This window comes from Drosophila mauritiana, chromosome 2R, assembly GCF_004382145.1.
Source record: "Drosophila mauritiana strain mau12 chromosome 2R, ASM438214v1, whole genome shotgun sequence".
Taxonomy (NCBI): domain Eukaryota; kingdom Metazoa; phylum Arthropoda; class Insecta; order Diptera; family Drosophilidae; genus Drosophila; species Drosophila mauritiana.
Window position 1 is genome coordinate 20,631,395 of NC_046668.1, and position 13,060 is coordinate 20,644,454.

The 13,060-nt window shown below is 44.8% G+C and overlaps 2 protein-coding genes across 2 annotated transcripts; one reads left to right on the plus strand and one right to left on the minus strand.

The window, feature by feature from the left end:
• The first annotated feature begins 743 nt into the window (after positions 1-743).
• On the plus strand, positions 744-12,420 carry LOC117138377 (protein scribble homolog). Its single transcript, XM_033300445.1, has 6 exons — positions 744-845; positions 985-1,057; positions 8,291-8,843; positions 8,899-9,453; positions 9,512-11,231; positions 11,294-12,420. The coding sequence occupies exons 3-6, from the start codon at positions 8,310-8,312 to the stop codon at positions 11,623-11,625; spliced, it is 3,141 nt and encodes a 1,046-aa protein (XP_033156336.1). The 5' UTR covers positions 744-845; positions 985-1,057; positions 8,291-8,309; the 3' UTR covers positions 11,626-12,420.
• LOC117138379 lies at positions 12,336-13,039 on the minus strand. The gene has a single exon (XM_033300448.1). The coding sequence runs from the start codon at positions 12,834-12,836 to the stop codon at positions 12,519-12,521; it is 318 nt and encodes a 105-aa protein (XP_033156339.1). The 5' UTR covers positions 12,837-13,039; the 3' UTR covers positions 12,336-12,518.
• Positions 13,040-13,060: the final 21 nt, after the last annotated feature.

Sequence of the window (13,060 nt, forward strand, 5' to 3'; positions counted from 1 at the left end):
TTTTGGCAGCGGACTTTCATTTATTCGCGATTCGATTTTGGCAGTTTGGGATCGCTCGTTCAAAAGGGAACATCGCACATCTCCTTAGCTCCCGAGAGAAAATGTTAACGCATATATCCAGTCTCGTTTTGTTATGATAATATCAATCATACGCGAAAATACTATATATATATTAAGCTTACTACACTAGAAAATGGCGATGAAACACGTTTTTAAATTGGCTTATTTATTAAGTCTAACACAACTGTGAACAAATAAGCAATTCAAAGATTTTAAATAAAGTTTTGATGTAATGCTTTGTTTTATGCGTAAATTACAAACGCCTTTTGGATAGGCAACAGAAAGTTGTTAATTCTTAATTCGGTGACATTTATTTTACATTACATTCTATCTACACAATTTACTTAATTAGGCTTTTGTGGCGACATCTATCGGTTACTTACAGTACCATTTACAGATTCTGGTGTATAATTCGGGATGGCAGCTGTAAAATACGGACTATTGTTCTCAAAGTACGTTATATTATCTATATTATAATTTGTATTTTCAGTTGATTTTTCAAAAATGCTATTTTAACGGAAGCAGAAAAATATATGTTTCTACTGAAAGCCTAGAGCAGTTTTATTGTTTTATAATTAATTGAAGTCTCCGCACTATGAAAACTCGCTGACACATCGATATAACAACAACTTCGATGAGTATCGTTGAAAACGTCGATGCCTCATGTATCGATACTGACTAACATCACTATGTTCAACAAGTGGGAACTCTCAGTTGAGTTTTGAACTTCAACAGGTGTTGAATACGCGCTAGACTAAAAAGCGATCCCACGATCAATCGACTCGGTAAAGCAAAACAAGCCATCGAAATCAACAGACGAGCACGTGATTAGCGTCCCAAGTCGTAAAGCATAGAATAGTGCCGAATTGATTATAGCAATCGCAGTGTCGGCCAAATCCAATAAAGTTTGTGTGTTTCTTCCAGCGATCAAAAACCAATATTTGGATTACCCCGCTTCACTTTGAGAAAAGTTGTCTGCAAGCAGACCGCTCATAAGGTGAGTTTCCACTCGTGCCGATCTGGATTTCGGGCATCGGATCGTATCTTTAGTCCGAGAGTCGGAGTTTTGGTGTTTTTGAAGGGGAGGGGGTTTCACTGGAAAAAAAAGTGCAGTGCAAGCGAGGGTTAATATTTCGTCACTCAGTGAGTGAGTGGGAGTGGGATAACGCTAGTGACCCCCCTGCAGTCCAGCAGTTGTCTCGCTCTCTGAGCGTATCTTTCCGTCGCTGCAAGTGTGTGTGTATGAGCGTATCTGCTACCTGAGAATGTTTTACCTGGCGTATCTGTATCTCAGAAAACATACCGAAACTCTCACACACAGATACGCCAACTGCAGCTGCTCCTGTATGTGTGTGTTGTGTGTGCGAGTGTATGGGTGCTGTGCCGTGGTGACATATAAATTTAAAACCCGAGTCGCAATTATCTCGATAAATTCTGCAAGCAAAGCGATCATATTTTCGGCTCACCTACTACTGGCTTATCAGTCGAGCCAAATTAACTTCCCTGCCCCAAATACTCCGAAAAACCGAAAGCGTTTAAGCCAAGTTAAGGCAAATGCACTGGGAAAGCCAAACAGTCGGGGAAAAAAACAGTTAACGCGTTTGCTTTTCACAACAACAACAAGAGTCACCAGGTAGATAAGATTACACCTGTGTATGTATTCGTGCGCATTAGTATAAGTAAGTATAAGTGATCAGGGGAAAAACGAGAGGGAAAGGGGCTGAAAAACCGGTAATGCATTTGCTCAAAAAAGAAGTCACCTTCATAACAAACTCAACGCTCTGCTGCAAAAACACAACACGCTCAACTGTCACAGTCGGAGTGATAAATCTATATAGTTTAGGTTCGACCATGATCGTAGTTTGCATATACCACACACTTTACGGCGGGCGATGGGCAAACAGAGTATTGGTTTAAGCCATAAACCCGGTTGGTACCGATCTGCCCGTCTAAAGGGCATAACAACTTGTTTTTAAACGGCTTTGAAAGCTTCCTGTAGTATCGCCCAATTAATCAAAGACGAAAACTACGAAATATTCTTTAAATATAAATTATTTATTTCTATGCATAATTCAGAACCAGTTCCAAACGATTTTCAATTTTAATGCTCGCCGCTTTTATAACCATCTCCGTTGGCTGGGCGAGCAGAGCACGAAGCTGGAATTTAAATGAAATGTACATCGCACACAAATAATTTACCAAGATCTGGGCAATAAACACACGCGTTCATTTGATTTTGAGGTGCGACTCGGTTTTCCAGACGTAATCAACCAGTTCGGAGGAGTGCACTGTGAATTCCTGGAAAACGATTTCGAATGCTAATTTTCGCCCCAGCTCGACTTGACTGCGACTTGGTTCTTGGGCAGGGCTTTCGATCTGTGGCAGGATCGGCAGTGGTGTGTAGTATGTCAAGCTGTCGCCAGTTGGCTGCTAGCTGATGTCTGATGAATTCACTCAGGCATTATCTAATCGCTACATAAGCCGGCCGCCCATAGGAACCACCATAGCTCCATAGCTCCATAGCTCCGTACCTCCGTATTATACAGATAAAGTGCCCAAAGCAAACACGGGCCAGTTGAGAGTTAATGAGGTCACAGCACTCTCTGCTTTAGCTGTTTCTGGTTTCATGGCTGGTAATTGGTCGGAGTACGGGTTTTGGACGTATGGCTCTATGGATCTACGTCTACGCCGTGGAGGGCGAATTATGAATACTTAAGCACATCTTTTATGGACAGCCGTAGTTTGAGTTGGAGCTGGGCTTAAGTGGCCAGCCAAACATTTGCGATCAACTGGGTGTGTGGGTAAACTTGGTTTAGAGCCGTGTCTTACACAGAACTTAAGTGTCGGCACATGTGGCGTATGCGCAATGTCTCCGCTTTGCTCTGGCTCACTTAGAAGTTTTTATTTGGCACATGATTGCCATACGAAAACAGCGCTGGGTAAACTATTTCGAGAGTGATTTAACGATCCAGGTTGTTGTATTTTAACAGCTTTGGCCAACAATGATGTCATATGAATGGGATTTGGATGCCTATGCCGCCGAGGGAAAGCCAAATGCAATTCTCTATCGGCGCTTGTTCACTGATCAATTGAGCGTGACGCTCGGCTCGCATATTTCGCACCCACATTGCGTTGACTTTTTACCTTAACCCTGAATCTAATCGATCAAGCCTGACAGTCAGACATGAAGTGGCATAAGCATTAATCAATTCCTGCCATAAAACATTAGTCATCGATGGTACCAAACCAAACGAAACCAGCTGACAACTGAGTAAATGTTGTGGCCCTATTCTGCGCGACTGCAACTTTCTCCACTTCTGCAATTGTACATTGGAACCCAGCATTTGGGGCGTTGGACGCTGAACCTCTTTACGGGATTGCCTTGATCTGCTTTGGCCTGACCATAACTCAAGATCTCCAGATCTTAAGCCGATTTCACAGCCTCAAAGTTTGGGTTCAGGGTCTCGCATTGGACTTGGCTACACATATGCCCATGTGCCCGGGCTAATGAAATGCAGAGAGACTTGGCTAAAAGTGACTCAGAGGAGTGTGCTTACGTGCTGTGCAAGCCGTTTTGAGGCTCGGAATGCGGCCTGCCACATGGAACGTGGCCAACTACGTTGGTGGAGGCCCAAATGCAGTCATTGCAGCCCTTAATTTAAGCGATAAATGCTGCAAAAAAACCAAAACCAAACGTAAATATTATGTAGAACCAACAAATGTATAATTAGAAAGGCACGCTGTTGGTCAAATTGTTTAACAGGTAACAGAAGTGGACACTTTTGAGCTTTCCTTTATCCCCACCTAGAGTGTATTTTCATTGTAGTCTTACCAATGGCAAGCAAAACTGTTCTTTGTTAATTCCTTTAACTTGATGAGTGTAAGCGCTGATTGCAGGCCTTTTGACAGTCGCGATCAGTGCCTTTCAACACTCTGTGTCGAGTTCTAGCCGCTTAACACTCGACACTTAATAAATATATAGATGGCTCAACGGGTTGACAATTCCAGGCATTTGTCTCTGGAAACGCTCGTTCGACCGATAACCAATACGTGATGGCGGAACGCTTTTGTTATTGGAAACAAAGCCTCGTTCGAGTGCAAAGTTTAGTGCAAAAAGGTCGGTTTTATTTTTTTAAATCACACTCGGCTGGGTAAACAAATCAGGTTTCCGTCGACTAAGCACAATGAAAAGCGCTTTCCAGCTTGTCAGCTGGGGGCAGAAAGTCGTGCCACAGCCAGACTTCTAGAATCGAGTTATCCGGCACTCTAAAAGTCGGAAGCTGTGATCGAAATCCGATACAGATATCGCTAATGAACCGCCCCCGCCAGGTGAAAGCCGGTTTCTCATTTGCACCGCCTCCTTAAGTTTTAATTTATGGAACGCTTCCTGCTTCAGATTCAGGGCTATATATACGGAGCAGCGATCGATCCAAACAAAGGGCAATTGCAGGCAAGGCAAGGAAGCAGGCATAAAACTCGGATCCGAATGGCTGAAATCAGTTTATGGAGTTTTAATCACTGAATTCCCATGCAGGGAATTTCCTCAGATAACAGCCAGTGCACTTTATCGGCTAAAATTCAGCGGACAAGGTGCACTTTTAATTCCGATCGATCAGAAGGCATTACTTCGCGATAAATTTTGAAAAGGTCTTAACTGAGAAATGTCGTTTCGCTCAGAAGAACTTGCAGCTGCTGCAAAATATCACCCTGAAGTGTAATTAGTTTGCCGACTTGGCAAGTACACTACTCTTTTAAGCTCCAGTGACCTTCTTAGATAAGCTAATCGATTTCCTATAGTCGAATAGCAATTTTAATTGATTATGACACTTCTCACTATATACAACAAATAGAATTACGGACAATATGTACTGACTAGACACTACAAAGTGTCATTGCGATTAAACTATTTACGTAAACATTAACGACTTTATTTTGATTGTAATAGAGCACATTCGGTGCGCAGAGTTCAAGCAACTCGAACGTGACACCATCGGTTATTATTTAGAAATTCCCTCTCGAAATGTTTGAGTTTGAGCGAATTGAAATGGCTTTTAGCGAGAATTTTTCGTAACTGGTAAAGTCATCTGCCTGACTTTTGGCTGCCACCGGGCTAACTTGGCTCACACATCTGCTGCGAGTTCGAGTGGCAGTTTCCAGCCAAAAACCAGTCCGGCCATCTTTCTGAGCCAACAGTTTCCCCCTTTTTGTACCAACCTTTTGTGCCAACTGCGTGTTAGTCTGTGTGGTCAAATGTCGGCATTTTTTATACTTTTGTGTTTATTTTTTATGTGCACGCCTTGGGCAATTTTGTCCATTGTACCGGCTGCTTGGCTGCAAAAAATTAACGTTGCAGAAATTATATTCCGAAATGGCTTCAACCGAGTGGGATACACTTTGATATATAGATGGAAATTTTATACCTGAGCAGTTGCCAGTGGTGTATTTTCTAGCAGAAATAACAATCGTAAATCGTCAAAATCACCAGCAACTCGTGATGCTAATGAATCGGTCAACAAATTTGACGATGTCGTGATCCGCAGATTTGAAGCCGGATGAAATTGGCTTGAGCCACCCTAATGAAGGCATCAGCTGAGTCATTTCCGTTTCGCCTGTCCCTCCACTCTTCCCATGAATCGATATCCTTTAAAGAAAATACATGAGTTCCCGAAAAAATGCAATATTCTACCTACACGTCCGTTTCTCTCGTTTCACTTCCTGTTAACGCCAGCTATTTTTACCCAGACATCTTAATCATTATCTGCCCACGCACACAGACTCATGATCGCATTATTTTGGGTATTTCTTGGTATTTGCCAGAGACACATTTGTGTTGATCGTAAGACGGAATCAAGGCGAAACTACCTGAGTTCGAGGTTCATTAGCCAACCTTGCTAATCAACGGGATCTCTCTACCCAGAGGAATGCAGATCTTTTTCGGGCATATACTTTGTATATCGACTGGCCAAGGGTCGCACCCAGTTTCCAATTTCCGATCGGCGACGCACCCATGCACAATTTGATAACCGGGCCCCATCTGCTCTCCAATCCACATGACATTTCTGGGTAACTTGATACGTAAATGTGGGTTGGCAGGTCTCATGGGAAGCGTTTATAATTCTAATCTGTTGACAAAACCGACCACATGCCAACCGTCTGTGAACCAGTTGATAAACACCGAAAGACAACCAATGGAGCCAAATCAAAATATACTAATAAATTGAATAGAGGTTTACGTTTAACCAAATCGTGGCTTGTATCAAAACTCGAAATCAGTTTGTTAGGCGATACTCTGATACTCTGGGGAAGTGTGCCTTTAAACGAAACGATCCAAAGTGTTTCCGTATCGGGTTACGTTAAGTACGGGGCCATTAAGTATGACAGGGCCAGATCAGGGTTTATCTCGATCGAATGTCAAAGTGTTCTAGAAACAGTTTCAGGAAAGCATTTCCCCATTAGCTTGACGTTAATTAGATGCACGACACTACAAAGCACTCAGTTATAGATTTTTATTTACTGGCGGGGGAGACAGATCAATGGAGGGATGGGGCCTACCGATAGGATATATCCCGCGACTAGTCTAATCTTTACAGCTGTAGATAGCCGCAGCAATATGATGAATTGGCTGACTCACGAATTTCCGAGTGGAAAACGTATTTGCATACATGTACAAGTATGGCCAGTGCCAGTGCCAGTTACCGGTTTCTCTCTAAACTTGAACAGAGTCTACCCTCGTATAGCCCAGTTCAAGCGGACATCTGTGTATACAGACATACATATGTATATCTATATATACATATATCGCTGCAATGACAGAAATGGAATTAATTATGGTCGGAGTGTCGGCGGCGCCTTGGCCAAAGCTAAAGCCAAAGCCAATTTCAAGCGAGCCAAAAACCGCTGTCTTTCGTGACTCGATGAAATGTGTTAGCCGAGCGACCTAAACACGTTTAATGCGATCTCGAGACTGCAGTTTTCCCTTCGCGCTTGTGGCAAGCTCCCAGTCAACCTGACACCCACTCGCAACGCGGAGCTGGCTAAGCGGTTTGCTGTGGGGTCTAATGAAACGCTCTAACATACGATATGTGCGCACATATGTTCCCATAGCCGCCATACTGTGTATTGGCTGGATAAATGCGATCTATTCTGGCCGCCTTAACTGCGCATTTTGCATTTTACACTTTGCTGGCGGAGTCGGATCTCTCGCGATCCCGGGTCGTTTGCCTGGTTACGAAAAGCAATAATACCCAAAGCTCTTTGTTTACCACTCGGCGAGCCACGGTCTCGAATTATGTGTTTGCTGTGCCATGAAAACGAAGGCAAACACAGGCGGTCTTTCAATAGGGCCATCCGCCATGGAATCCGCATCGAATGGTTGGAAAATGCATTCCAAAACGACATAAATTGCATAAGAGACCTGGACAGCATCGAGTTTTCAGTCTGGTTATGAGAATTTCTTAGAACCAGCGAGCTGGCAAACGAGTTCTTAATTGGCGTCAAGAAACGCTCCGTGGGGATTCCCCCAGATCGAATCGATTCCAAAAAGCCCAATGTGATTACCCAATCGTTAAGTTAGGGTATCCAAACCAGTCGCGTGCAATCAAAGGGCAAGCAAACTGAAACTCAAATAAACAAGCTCCAGCTGATGACAGACCAACTCGAAACGAGATTAAGAGTCAGCGATTCTCTACTTGATCGAGTAAGGCAACCACTTTCTGCATCGGCATAACTATTAAATGATGTATACAGTACTAACCAATAAGGGAAGTACTTTGCGGATACCGTAGTGCGAATTGTGCTTTCACCGGATTCTGAGTAACGAGTTCAAAATACGCATGCGATTCATATGGGGTGCAAAACAAATGCCATTAAACGATAAGCAAACATTTGGAAATTCGTGGATTCGACTGTGGTGTACCTACTAAATTAGCATGCGAAATGATGTCAACTCTCCGGGTGCCAAAGTGCTAATTGGGGCAGTCAACATGGCTTACCATTTCGTCATGCAGATCGGTGATTTTGGAGGAAATAGGTGGCACAGCGTGCGTATTCTGAGGCCAGCCATGAGCTCGGCCACTTCCCCAGAATGTTGTTGATTCAATAAACGCATATATACTTATCTGGCTCCAGCAATTAGCGATAAGATAAGGCGATAAGGTGTGAGTCGTCTGTTGTTTCATTTTCTCATAAGTGGCTAAAACTGTACAACACTGACTTTCTTGGACCATTTCAGTTTGCCCATCTACAGGAAAATGAGTCGCCAGTCGACTTGCAGGCTAGTCCTGCTGCTGGCCTTTACCCTGGCACTCATCCACGCCAGCCACTCAAATACCGTGGGCCCCAAGATCCACTTCATTCATGACGATCTGACGGAAAACGAGCTGAACTCCGGAGAGGATGTGAGCCCGGCCGAGAGTCTGCCCAAGATCTCCACCCCCAAGGTAAAGGATTTACCCGTGGAAACGACCACCAAGAGCCCCACAAAGAAAACAACGTCCGCCGGCACCGAGAAGTCCCTGAGCGAGGAGGCCCTCAAGGATCTGATGGAGGCGGCCAAGCACAGCCAGGCTTTGGCTGATGATCCGCACTTCAACAAGATGCTCAATACCACCGTCACCGCCGGGGAGAAGAACTCCACCGATACCGACGATAGCGAATACTATGCCTACGATGATGATTACAACTATTTCGATGAGGAGACAGAGACGACCTCCAGCAGTCCCAAGAAGGCAAAGAGCAACCCCAAGCTACAGCCCATTGTGGATGCCACCATCTCGAAGTTCAAGGTATACTTCCCCTATCATCCTTAAATTCAAATAATTACGTTTTCGTACTTTACAGAGCAAGTCCAACGACCAAAAGACCAAAGAGAGCACTAACGATATCGACAGCGACTCTCAATATGATTACGACGAGAACCTGGATGATGATGATGACGAGGACGATGACGCTGACGACCTTTTGACCGATGATGAGGAAGTCGTCTTCAGCGAGGACGTGCCTTGTCCTAGATTCTGCCAGTGTGCCCGGAATGTTAATAGCTATCTGGTGGCCACCTGCAGCAGACTTGACATGGGCATCCAGAAGTTTGGCTCTGACATTACGGATTTGGTTGTGACCAATGTGGGTCCTAAGTACCCCATCCTGATGGGACCCAACTTCTTCCAGAATCTGGGTCTTAAGAACGTGGCTTCCATCAAGATCGCCAACTGCACCTTGGAGTACCTGCACGCCGAGGCCTTCCACGGACTGAACGAGCTGTACGCTGTTAACTTGACGGATGTTGGTTTGGCCATCATCAATCCCGATACCTTTGTTGGAAACAAGAAACTGCGTATGCTGACCATTTCGGGTAACGACTTGAGTGTGATGTCCAGCATTCACTATCTTCTGAAGGTGAGTGAATACAAAAACCTTTACCTTGAAATCCAGCTAATCAATTATAATTTTGCAGTCTTCCAGCATTGAGGAGCTGGACTTCTCGCGCAACAATCTTATGGAGTTGAATCCCAAGGCCTTCTCCCAGCTATCCAATGTCGTCTACATCAACTTGAGCCAGAACAGTCTCAAGAAACTGCCCGAGAAGGCCTTCGAGAAGGTTACCCTTCTGGAAGAATTGGATCTGTCTTACAACTCGCTGACTGAACTGCCCCGCGATATCTTCAATGGCACCACCCTGTCCATACTGCACCTGAAGTACAATACCTTCAATGGGGATCTGCACTTTGGCACCAAGGATCTGCAGCAGCTGGACTTGAGCTTTAACTCGATTGTCCAAGTGCACCACAGCATGTTCGACAAGATGCCCGGTCTGACCAACCTGAACCTCAAGGGCAATGGCATTAAGAAGATTCAACCGGACTCGTTCCTTACTTTGAAGAACCTGCGCCACATCGATTTGTCGATCAACGATCTGGACCAGATCTCGGGAATGCTGTTCTTTAAGAACTCTGAGTTGGATGTGATCCGTTTGAACGACAATCCTCGCCTGAGTCAGTTGCCCACCGATGGCTTCCTGAGCTACAGTGGTGAGTTCACCGTCTACTACCTGGATATTTCCAATTGCGCCATCGGTCCACTGGGACATAAGGCCTTCTCTACGATGCCGCATTTGACCACCTTGAAGTTGGCCTGGAATAACATTAATCATCTGCCTCGCGAGATTTTCACTGGACTGCACAAGCTGATTGACTTGGATCTGAGCAACAACCTGATCACCCGCATGGACGATCTGATCTTCATGGACAACGGAGAGCTGACTAAGCTCAGTCTGGCTGGAAATCCCATTAGCCGCTTGTCCGTCCGCCTCTTCCTGCCGCTGCACCAACTTCGATCCCTGGACGTCAATGATTGCGAGCTTACCACCCTGCTCTCCGATCGCGACTTGGGTGTGGGTTACAAAATCTTTGACAGCCTGCGCAGCTTCAACGCCTCTGGAAATTTGATCAAGAAGATCTCTTCGGAGGATGTGAAGAGCTTCAAGAACCTGCGTTCCCTGGATATCACCAACAATCCGCTGAAGTGCACTCGCGACTTCCAGGAGTTCATCAGCTACGTCACTCTGCAGATGCAGATGACTCCCAGGCGTCTGCCCGTGCTGGCTAATCTGGAGGACGATGCCACCATTCTCCAGCTGGAGACTCAGGCTCAGGCCGGTTGGTCGTCTTTGGCCCACGAGGTGTGCAAGCATGCCGAAGGATCAGATCTCTTGGACGAAAAGAAGGCCGACAGTGCCGAAGCCAAACTAGAGAAGCGTCTGAAGGAAAGCGAGAAGAAACTGGACGAGGATGAGGCTAAATTGCTGAGTGTCCTGGACAAGAGTGTGCTGGACAAGAGCAGGCTGAGCAGCATGCAGCAGATCATGCAGGGATCGGTCAACACTGAAACCGCGAAGCCTGAGGAAGATGCTGACGAGGAGAACCTGAACAATGGCGGCGAGGATAAGGAGGAGGACAGCAGTGACTATGACAGTGAGGAGGATGATGACGATGATGAGGACGATGATGACGACAACAACGATGATGATCGCTTCGAGGAGGCCAAGAAGAATGCCAAGGCCAAGGCCGATGCTAACACGTTCGTGAACAAAGAATCGAAGCCAGTCGTGTGGACCGATATTATCCGCGCGGAGGAAGTAGACATGTCTCAGGAGAAACGTGATAAATTCCTGCTGGGTAAGTTTCAGCCAATAATTCGTTGATGGAATGTGTACCAATCGTATGTTTTACCTCCTCAGAGAAACTGGGCTTCGACAGCGAAAGCGAGGAGTCGGATGAGTACACCGAGAAGATGATCTTCCACGGCGAACTATCCTACGACCTGGTGGTCCCACTGATCGTCGTATCCTTCTGCCTGCTGATGATCGTGCTGTCCATCGCCCGAGTGATCTACGTGGTGCTGCGCAAGCGCGGCGAGCGCTATCGCATGGCGCTGCTGGCCTCAAAGAACTCATTCGTATACCAGAAGTTGAGCGAGGACATCGTGAAGCCGACCAGCAAGGAGCAGAAGGAGCCCAAGCATCTGAAGCAGCCAAAGGTGCACCGATACGCGCCCATCAATCAGGTCTAAGTCCACCTAGAATCAGCAGTTCCGGGCCCGTGGCCACGGAAGTCGAACGAGTTGCGCTGTTTTTCTAATTTATAAGTATATTGATAGTTGAAAAAGTGGAAAATCACATCAGACAATTGACTACACACAAGCACAAGAATGTAAGAAATAGGAGGAGGAACAGTAGGTGGCAGTTAAAAGTATTAGCGAAAGTGCGAGGAAACAAAGCAACAACTAAAAAATACTTGAATCCAAATAAGAGATTGAAAGAGAGAGAATAAATCTTTGACAAAATCCTTTATCCTTGAAATAACCTGTACCATCTAATACTGTTAAGACCAGTCAAAGGTCCTTGGCAACAGCAGAGGTGGGTTTTCAGAGAACGCGTTTGATTAGCAACCGTTTCGAAAGCAACGGCCTTGCAATTTATCAAACCTCTGTCCACAACCCATATCCAATTAATCCATATCCGGGAACAACTTGAAGATTTAGTGCCATTTTGCCAAAATTCAAACCGAGCGAAAATTACTTAAACACATTAAGGTTTCTAAACTGAGCATCAAGTCAGGAACAAGAAACGAGAAGCGAGGAACAGAAAGTAGTAAGAGTTTTAGATGTGGGTCTGTGTAGCAAACGGCTAGGAGACTCCCTAGAATGACGTCTGATTTTTAATCTGATCAAGAGATGAGAGAAATAATTAATGCATAAACTATGTTAAGACTTTTTTATTATCTTTTTTCCAATCGAAGGCAAGTAACCGCTTGACCTATTCGACATTGAAACCAATTCCGAAAACAATAAATTATTTTAACCAAACCGATCGTAATCTTTACAATGCATACTTAATAGACATACTACATACATGCATACGTACTTTAAACAATAACATGCCTTTCAATAAAATTGAATATATTTTATCTGCGTTCAAAAAAAGACTCAAGTTGGCCGACATCCCCTTCCTCCTTTACGTAGATTCTCAAATTCCGCTGGAAACAGAGTGCGAGTTTGTTATCTTCCCGATCCCGTTTCAGTTCCTCTCTGACCTGCCGCCACATCCGTTCAAATCCACTATCGAACGGCATGCCCAAGAACCGATTATGTCTGGAACGGAGTTCATCGCCGATCTGCTGCCACATTGCCTCGAACTCCCCGTCGTAGGGCATCCCTAGGAATTTACCCTCACATCCGGAGGATTCGAACATGAAGGAGTACTCAAACTTAAAGTTGAACATGTTTAAGTCTACAATATATTATAATTTCAAATATTAGAAGCTTTGTTTGGAGCATCTATTCTGTACGATTTTATATATGATTTTTATGATATAATATTAATATCTTATATTATAGTATTTTTGATCCCAGCGTCGGTCTTCTTCCTGCAAATTGGGAAATCAAACTGAGTAGATGACTCTCAAACGAAGAGCAGGCCAAAGAAGAGGCCACAAAATAATGCTGA